General features: G+C 54.5%; 2 protein-coding genes across 2 annotated transcripts; both read left to right on the forward strand.

Annotated features, from left to right (window-relative positions):
• The first annotated feature begins 403 nt into the window (after nucleotides 1-403).
• On the forward strand, nucleotides 404-4,072 carry GJB5 (gap junction protein beta 5). Its single transcript, XM_053576583.1, has 2 exons — nucleotides 404-526; nucleotides 2,936-4,072. Exon 2 carries the CDS (start codon nucleotides 2,954-2,956, stop codon nucleotides 3,767-3,769), a length of 816 nt encoding a protein of 271 aa, XP_053432558.1. The 5' UTR covers nucleotides 404-526; nucleotides 2,936-2,953; the 3' UTR covers nucleotides 3,770-4,072.
• A 2,762-nt stretch (nucleotides 4,073-6,834) lies between these two features.
• On the forward strand, nucleotides 6,835-7,635 carry GJB4 (gap junction protein beta 4). The gene has a single exon (XM_053576584.1). It carries the CDS (start codon nucleotides 6,835-6,837, stop codon nucleotides 7,633-7,635), a length of 801 nt encoding a protein of 266 aa, XP_053432559.1.
• The last annotated feature ends 1,891 nt before the right edge of the window (nucleotides 7,636-9,526 follow it).

The following is a 9,526-nucleotide window of genomic DNA, read 5'->3' on the forward strand; positions in this document are numbered from 1 at the left end:
GGGGCAGGGCCAAGAGGCATGGAATTTCCAAAGGTGACCAGAGCTGCGAAAACAGAAGCCACCAATGAGCAACCAGAGAGAGGAGAACTGAGAGCAGCCCGTGGAAGCTGGAGGAGTCCAGGGAATCAGCATGGAGAACATCTGAAGAGTAATGAGAGGCAGGACCGGCCTCAGCGCCTTCCACCCAAGGCCAGGGATAGGAAGATAAGCAGAGTGGACCTGTGGTCCTCCCTGAGAGGATGCTAGAGACAGTTTCCTCTCAGCACCCTGGGAGGATGAACCCCTAACTGTCTGAGCCTCCTCAGAGGCAGTCTGGGGAGACTAGACCCAGCCAATGGCAGTGCTGGCCACAGCTCCTCCTCCTCTCAGGCTGGGCTGGCACACCCAGGCAGGCTGTGTCCCAGGAACAGGCTTCCCCAGAAGCCCTCTCTGGTTCTGACATGAATTCCAGCTACTTGCTGAGTCCCACTGCCGCTGCCAAGAGCCAGGAGAGCACTGAGGAATAGCCACTCAGGTAAGGGCATCTGTGTCCAGATGTGCCCTGGCCCTTGGCACACCTGGTGGAGACAGTGACTTGTCTGGTGGGGAGTAGCGGGAAGTGGCCTGGATACATCAGACACCCTGAGTCCTGACAGTGGAGGAGGGAGGGGCTCCTCCCTGTCTGCTCGGGACTCTTCCTGCCCTCCCAGGCTGGGCAATAGTGGGAGCCGGAAACTGAGTGGGAGAAGGCTGTGTGGGGCAGTGCTGAGCAGGAGGAGGCTCTGCCTAGGCCTGCAAAGCCACGCCCTTCCCACCACAAGTGGGGTACACTGGGTGAGAGCCCTTGGGGCTAAGGGCTGGGCCTCCCTGGGTGTTCCCTGAGTGGCTGCCAGGAGTCCCGCCTACCTTAGGCAGGACTGAGCAGACAGGCTGTTGATTCAGAGCAGGGGCCCCATGTCCAAGTGGCAGGCGGTAGAGAGAGACAAGAAAGGGGGCAAATGGACCCCCAGCCTCCCTCTCCCAGAATTTAAGAGGAGGAGGATGGGGTAGGCACAGATGAGCAGGCAGCTCACCAAAACTTGAGGAAAGGGGCTCAAGCCCAAGCAGAACAATCCCCTAAGAGTGGGCTCTGGAGCCAGCTAGCCTGGGTTCAAATCCTAGCTCTGCTGCTTATTAGCTATACATATAACAGTGAGCAAATGAACTAACCTCTCTGTGCTCCATGTTCCTCATCTAAAAAAGAAATCACACTCCTTTCTAAGGTGGCTGTGAAATACTGTATTGATTCATGCAAAGTGCTCAGAACAGTGCCTGGCACAGCATAAATACCTATCAATATTGGCTGTTACCACCGTGCTTTAGCACAGAGGGACACAGGACAGCCTGGTGACTTCCAGCCTAGACCGGACTGGGAGTACATCACAAACCAGTTGAAGCAAGAGGCTATACACATAGGCTCCATGGGGTCCTGGGTGCACAGCAGGGTGAGACTGCAGCATGTGGGTCTTGGTGGAGCCCCTGGGAATCAGGCAGAGGATGTGGGCACCCCTCACTCTGCATAACAGTCACAGTCCTTAAATGGAGGTAAATCTCATTCTATGAGTTCATCACTCACCAGCAGAATTGGCTGGAGCAGCATTTCTTTCTGCAGTAGGTCCTTGGTCTCCAACCCAGGGACCACAGAGATCAGTGATAAGATAGGATTTAATAGACAGAAAGGAATACAGAAGGAATAAAAAGCACCAGAGCTTCTGGCAGAGGGAAAGACCAAGTGAGAAGCTTCGCACCAGAGGGGTCTTTTCTTCTAGAGGAATACAAAGTCTTGAGAATTACACTTGGTAATTGGAAGACATGTTTTCAATGTTGATGAGTGTATTAACAAATGAATCCGGTCCCTCCAACTCTGAGGAAATCTGCAAGGAGTCCACTTCAGAAGAGACCCACTTACATGAAATTGCCAGGGCCGAGGAAACTTACATGAAATTCCCCAGGCCTAGGAAACAGGGGTCCCTGTCCAGCCCTTAATGGGAGAACCCTGTATCAAAGGCATTCCACAAGATGGTAATAGATGCACGGGGGACAGAAGGGGTTCTGGGGTCAGCAGAGTTTGGGCAATGCCACATATTTTGTCCCTCTTTCTGTGATTCACAAAATGAATGTCTTAATATTAGCATAGTTGACCAGAGGGACTTCTTCAGCTTTGCTGAAGCCAGTGTTTGCCAAATTTTCTTGGACACAGAATCCTTTTCTCTCACTATTCCTTTTGCTAGCCTATGGAACAGGGCTCCATGGAACATTGATTTGGGAAATGCTGGAATACCAGGCTACTCTGGGAAGCCTACTGTTTAAAAAGAATTGTTGCTCCCTACTTTACCTTCCAGCTGGACTGCTACTGACCTTGCTTCAAGTGAATCATACCTGAGCAGCACAGTGCCTGGATATTTACAGGGTTAGACCAGATAGGGATTAGGGGACTAGGTCCCAGCTTCCTCTCCAGCCACAGCCCTTGGGAGGGGGCTGTCCGAGGGGAGACAGCAGTGCTCAGGAAGGAGTGAAATCATCCCAAGCCTGAGCACCCTGAGGAGGAAGGCCAGGGTTGGAACAGAGGGAGAAGGCAGAACATCCCAACTCCCTGAGTCTTCACCAAGACCAGGGCCTCAGATGGTGAGAGGAATGCTTGGTGCCCTGGAACCCTGCTTCGTCCACTTTTATGGGTAAGAGTTGGGCTCTAAACTTAATCACCGTGCTCCAATGCCAGCTCTGCACCTGATAATTGCATAACCTGTAAACCCCTCTAAGCCTCAGCTTCCTCCAATCATAAAATGGGGACAGTAAAACAACCTGGTTCCTCTGGTCAAGGTAAAGATTAAATGCGATGACCTATTTCTACAAAATGCCCAGAGTGTGTATTTCATAAACATGGAGAATTATTATTATCATTTCCTTGCAGGAGCAGCCGACACTTGGGTCCACCATGAACTGGGGGATCTTTGAGGGGATCCTGAGTGGGGTCAACAAATACTCCACAGCCTTTGGGCGCATCTGGCTGTCCCTGGTTTTCATTTTCCGGGTGCTGGTGTACCTGGTGACGGCTGAGCGCGTGTGGAGCGACGACCACAAGGACTTTGACTGCAACACCCGCCAGCCCGGGTGCTCCAATGTCTGCTTCGACGAGTTCTTCCCCGTGTCCCACGTGCGCCTCTGGGCCCTGCAGCTCATCCTGGTCACATGCCCCTCGCTGCTTGTGGTCATGCACGTGGCCTACCGCAAGGCTCGAGAGAAGAGGTACCAAGAGGCCACTGGGGAGAGCGGTGGGTGCCTCCACCTGGACCCTGGCAAGAAGCGGGGTGGGCTCTGGTGGACATACGTCTGCAGCCTGGTGTTCAAGGCTGGGGTAGACACTGCCTTCCTCTATGTGTTCCACTCTTTCTACCCCAAATACACCCTCCCTCGTGTGGTCAAGTGCAACGCAACTCCCTGCGGCAATATAGTAGACTGCTTCATCTCCAAGCCTTCCGAGAAGAACATCTTCACCCTCTTCATGGTGGTCACGGCCGCCATCTGCATCTTGCTCAACCTCGTGGAGCTGACCTACTTGGTGGGCAAGAGGTGCCGTGAGTGCTGGGCCACAAGACATGCCCATACCACGTGCACAGGGCATCACCGTGCTGCCTCTCCCTGCAAACAGGACGACCTCCTCTCAAGCGACCTCATCTTCCTGGGCTCTTACACTCCCCCTCCTCTCCTACCAGACCACCCTCGAGACTATGTGACGAGAACCATCCTGTGAGGGGCTGCCTGGACTGAGCTGATGGGTCAGACCAAGGTTGGAAGGTTCCAGCATCTCTCCTAGGTGTCCCCTGGGAGTGAGGGTGCTAAGGTGTGAGAAGGGAGCAGGCAAAAGGCCAGGATCCGACTCCTATGCCTCAGCTCCGGCCACCTGCCCCGGCATGTGGCTGTGAGTGAGGTTCCCCACTGCTCTGCACCTCGGTTACCTCTGTAAAACAGAGGTACTGAGCACCACCTCACAGGTGCGCTGTAAGGGGGGTTTCATAAGAGCACAAGTGTGCAAGCACCTTAATAAAATCCAACACATTTGCTGATCGCCAAGTGTCCTTTTGTTGTCTGGCCTTTGTGGCTCTCGTCAGTTCATTGTGTCTACCTCCCTGCCCTTGCAGAGAGCTGTACTTGACCCAGGGAGATAAGGGGCCCCCCAGCATTCCTGGGGACCATGCTACCTGCTCATGCTCAAGTCTTGCCTTTATCCCCATTGCAAGTTGAAGCGTGTGGAGCTTAGCCCTCGGGGAGTGTTTTATAGGGGGAAGTTCATGGGCTCTGGAGTCAGAACACCTGCACACAGACCCAAGTTCCCCTGGGACTCTGAGAAAGTGACTTTAACTCCTCTCCAAAATGGGTTAATAATACCTAGCCTATGGGGTGATTGTGAGGTCTGATGAGTTCATGGCTAGGGACTAGCCAGCTGTGAAAGGACACATAAATGTTAGTCACTGGTATTAGGAAGTGCTCAATAAATGCTTGTGAAAATGAGGCAGAGGGCCCCTCCCTGGCTGCACATTAACCTTCACCGTCCCAGCCAGGACACAGGCCCCAGGCTCCCCTGCAACACAGGTGGGGTCACACTCCAGCTTCTGGGGAGGCCATCCCCAGAGGCCCAGGCTCACTGGGAACAGACAGCAAGTCTGTGCCTGGCCATAGGCCAGCTGGGACATTCCATGCTGCTGACCTACATTCTTTGGCACCATTGGGGCAGCAGGTACCCTGGTCTAGAAAAGCCATAGCCAACCCATCTGTTCCCTACATATTCCAAGAGCAGCCCAGGCTCTAGTCCCCAGAAATTTCCCCACCAGGACAGAATGCACTTCTGAACTGAATCAAGGTTGCCCCTTTTCATAGATCTCAGCAGCTAAGGACTCAGAGAAAGGGCAGAAGAGAGGCCTGAGGACAAGGAGGCAGGGACCATGGGACAACAGAAAGGGACAGGGTTAGTCCCATGGGTATGATGATATTAGGCCCCTGCACGCCCCTGCATCTCACCCACATACCCGCCCACCTGGGAGCCAGGCCCAGCCAGGCCCAGCGGGATAGAAGAAAGACGTGGGCCAAAAAGAGCCGCAGGTGTTTGCTCTGAGGCTGGGGAAGTCCGCCCTCCTTCCTGCCCACCCAATCACTCTCGCTTGGCTCATTGGCTTAGAAAGCCCCACCCAGCAGGTGAAGAACAAAAGCTGCCTCCAGGAGGCCCGTGGGCAGACCAGCAAATCGGCAAGCACAGGGACAGGAGAGCAGCTACTGGACCCAAGAAGGGTGAGGACCAAATAGGGCAGGAGACTGATCTGGGAAGCAAGGGACAAGCAGGACTGAGGATACCCAGGGACCCTCAGGCTGTGGACCAGACTTCAGGGAGGGGGACCAGAGGGACAAGGTCCCTGGAGCTCCTCCGAGGGAAATGAAGGTCCTGCTAGACTAAAGGGAGGGTAGAGGACCAGAGAAGAGGAAGGATCAAGTCAGTTTAATAAGTATCTATTGTGTATTCCCTGGGCCAGGCCTGGTCCTGGGGAAATGGTGATGAATGAGATATAGTGTGTAAAAAAGACAGGTAAGGACGGTGCCTGTGGCTCAAAGGAGTAGGGCGCTGGCCCCATATGCCAGAGGTGGCGGGTTCAAACCCAGCCCCGACCAAAAACTGCAAAAAAAAAAAAAGACAGGTAAATTGACCATTCGAGCACAGGTGATGCATCCTTCCCTGAAAGACAGAAAGTGTCCCAAGGTGAGATGTCTGGAGAGGCTGAGACGGAGTCAGGGACAAAGGAAGGAAGGGCAGGGCTTGGGGATGGAACACGATGGGGACTCCAGGCAACAGGTGTGGAGGTTGCAGTGCACAGGATGGGGCCTGAACAGAAATAATGAGAGACTTGCCTGGCAGACAGCTACTAAGCAGACAGGGAGGAGGTATCCCTAGGAGAGAAAAAGTAAGTGGTGGGGAACAGACCAAGCCACAACCTGGCGTCTGTCCCTTCCCAGGTCCCTCCCTAAAGCTGGAATGAATGGTTGAAATTCCAGAGGTACCCACTGTAGTCCAGACAGTCAGCCTTTAGGTCCCAGCACCAGTCAGGGGTAGTAGAGATAATGCCAGGCCACAGTGATTCCAAAGAGCTTCTGTTTAGTTTGGGAGGAAATGACAGGGCGGGGACATCTCCCTCCTTCCAGGAGCCAGACAGGAAGAATAAGGATGAAGACTGTTCCAGGATCTTCCCAGGGGATGATGTGACTGTGCCCAGCACAAGGCAGGCTCATGTTGGCGCTCAGTAAACGTGGGATGAATGTGACAGGTGATAAGGATACACTCCCACCCCATCTTGCCCTGGTCCAGCCCCGGCAGCTGATGGGAGAGTGGGCTATCCAAGCCTTCCTACTATCTCTTTAGAAGTCGTGTGACCATGGGGCTGAAACTTGGGTAAAAGAGGCTCTCTGGCATGGCAATGCAGGCTGATTATCTTCACATGTATCTATTACTTTGTAGACTAAAATAGACCCTGATTTTGGAACCTGAAGACCAAGGTTCAAGACCAGCTCTGCTACTTTCAGCTGTGGAGTGTTGGGCAGGTGCTCTGAGCCTTAGTTTCCACCCTGATAAATGGGAACAAGGATAGTCCTTATCCCTTTGACTTATTAGGAGTGAGGACGTGATGACACAGTGGTTGTGAAAGGGTTTTGTCAATTGTGCCATCAATAAGAACGCCCATCTCGGGGTTCCCCCCGGCCTCAGGGTTCCTGAAGCCGGAGTGAGTGGTGCCCAAGTGTAGACTGCCCACGTGAGATTCCAAGGCCACAGCCAACATGAACTGGGCGTTTCTGCAGGGCCTCCTGAGCGGCGTGAACAAGTACTCCACGGCAGTGAGCCGCATCTGGCTGTCCGTGGTCTTCATCTTCCGTGTGTTGGTGTTCGTGGTGGCGGCTGAGGACGTGTGGGACGACGAGCAGAAGGACTTTGTTTGCAACACCAAGCAGCCCGGCTGCCCCAACGTCTGCTATGATGAGTTCTTCCCTGTGTCTCACGTGCGCCTCTGGGCCCTGCAGCTCATCCTGGTCACATGCCCCTCGCTGCTTGTGGTCATGCATGTGGCCTACCGTGAGGACCGTGAACGGAAGCACCGCCTGAAACACGGGCCCAACGCCCGGTCCCTATACGACAACCCAACCAAGAAGCGGGGTGGACTCTGGTGGACCTACCTGCTGAGTCTCATCTTCAAGGCCGCCGTGGACTCCACCTTCCTGTACATCTTCCACCGCCTCTACCGGGATTACGACATGCCCCGAGTGGTGGCCTGTTCCGTGGCTCCTTGCCCTCACACCGTGGACTGTTACATCTCCCGACCCACAGAGAAGAAGGTCTTCACCTACTTCATGGTGACCACAGCTGCCATCTGCATCCTGCTCAACCTCTGTGAAGTCTTCTACCTGGTGGGCAAGAGGTGCATGGAGCTCCTCGGCCCCAGACATCGGCGGTCTCGGCGCAGGGGTTGTCTACCTGACACATGCCCACCATACGTCCTCTCCCAGGGAGGGCACCCCGAGGACGGGAACTCTGTCCTAATGAAGGCCGGGTCAGCCCCCATGGATGCAGGTGGGTATCCATAACCTGCAAGGTTGGCAGGTAGGATCCCCGGGTCACCTCCTCATGTTCCCCCAAGGCCACCCAGGAAAATGGACAAGGGCAGTGGCATCTGTTCTGAAGCAGGACAGGCTGTGAACCTCAGGAAGCTTACTCAGAGCCAATGTGGGAGGCATCTTGGTCCCTGGGTCCTGAGTCTCTGGAAAAGAGAGGAGGGCTTGGGGAGGGCTGTATATGCCAGTAGGGTACGTCAAAAGTCTTAATAAATGTGATTTTTGCCATATTTTGCAGACTAGGTGGGGAGTGGTGGATAGGAAAGCAGGGGGCTCAGATGACTCTGGAAAGGAGGCCAAGACCAAACTCAGTAGGTACCTGAGTGCCAGGAACTCAGATCCAGGCTCACCATCACCCCCACTGCACACACAGAAGGTCTGGGCAGTGCCCAAAGGCAGAGGCCACTCTGGGACAGTCAGGGTTTTGCAGCCAGCTGGACAAGGCAGAAGGAGGACCCAGGAGGCCCCATGCCCAGCAGGAGTCAGTTCTCCAAGCATGTCCAGCAGGTTGCCACTTCCCCACCCAGCACAGGTCCTGGGGGGTGAGCCCCTCTGAGGTGGAGGGGCCAGTGCTGAGAGCAAGTCAGAGACAAGGTCTGTCGGGGTGTCCAGGAGGTGTGTCCCCACAGGCCAGACCTCACTGAGTACATCTGAGCTAAAAGGTGTTTCATGAATCCTCAAGTCTGTGGAATTTTCTGTTCTTTCCATGGACACACATTCCCTGAGCAGCCTCACCCCCCTTGCCTACCTCCACTTAGACCTCGACAATTCCCCAAACTCCCTTGAGCCTGGACTTGCCCCTGGGTCCCACCAACTGCCCACCAGACAACTCCCTGGGAGGCCACAGGCACCGCACCCTTGGCAGCTCCCAAACTGACCTACTCAACTGCCCCCAAACCTCTCCTCCCAGCTGCCCCACCCTACCTCCTGCAGGGTACTGCCATCCCTCCAGCTGTCCAAGCCACAAGCTGGCCTGTCGTCCTTGTCCCTCCCACCAAACATCCCCACCAGCACCAAATCCTATGGATTCCAGCCCCTAACAGCTTCCCAAATCCACCTTTCTCTCTCTCAAAAACTAATCACAGAATCTCTCCCATCTGCCCTCCACCACCGAGACGCAGTGATTGATCTGTGCACGCATCTGACCAAGTCATTCATTCTCCTGCTTTAAAAATCCTCCCTCCATCACCACCCCCGATGCCCTTGACCAGACCCTGCTGACCTCCCAACTCCACCTGCTTCCTCCCTCCTCCTTGCCTACCCACAATACGGAAGGGCTCACGGTTCACCAAGCATACAAGCATGCACATTATGTCATATCTCATGCCTTTGTCACTTTGTCACACTGTTCCTTCTGGCCTCCTCTGTGACCCTCCCTCAAGCCTCAAGGATAGTCTAAACCCCCCCACCCTTTCCATGCGTCAGCCTCACTTGTGCCTCTGCCATGCTTCCAAAATTGGAATGGTCAGTCCGTGAGCCCTTACCCGGCAGGACACTGAGTCATCCAGGTCCCCGGACACCTTCAATAAATGTTTGTTAAATGAGTAAACAGGCCATGAGGTGCTTGGAGGAAGGAACTGTGTCATGTTTATCTGAGTCCTCCACCTCACCTAGCCTGGGGAGTTGAGTAAAGTGTGTTTGCTTGTGTGCTCCGTTTTTGTTGCTGCTGTTTTAACTAAAACCAGCCCCAAGGTCTCATGTGTAGGAAAGCACACTTGGGCCCAGAGAGGGGAGGGGCTCGCCAAGCCCACGCAGATCCACTGAGTGTATTGGGTCTGTGTCCCCTCCATGCCCACCTCGATTATGGGCCAAAAACAGGGCCACCCTCTGTGTCAGGTTCCCTGGTCGCAGAGCCAGAGGCAGT

The sequence above is a fragment of the Nycticebus coucang genome, chromosome 22, assembly GCF_027406575.1.
Source record: "Nycticebus coucang isolate mNycCou1 chromosome 22, mNycCou1.pri, whole genome shotgun sequence".
NCBI classification, from domain to species: Eukaryota; Metazoa; Chordata; class Mammalia; order Primates; family Lorisidae; genus Nycticebus; species Nycticebus coucang.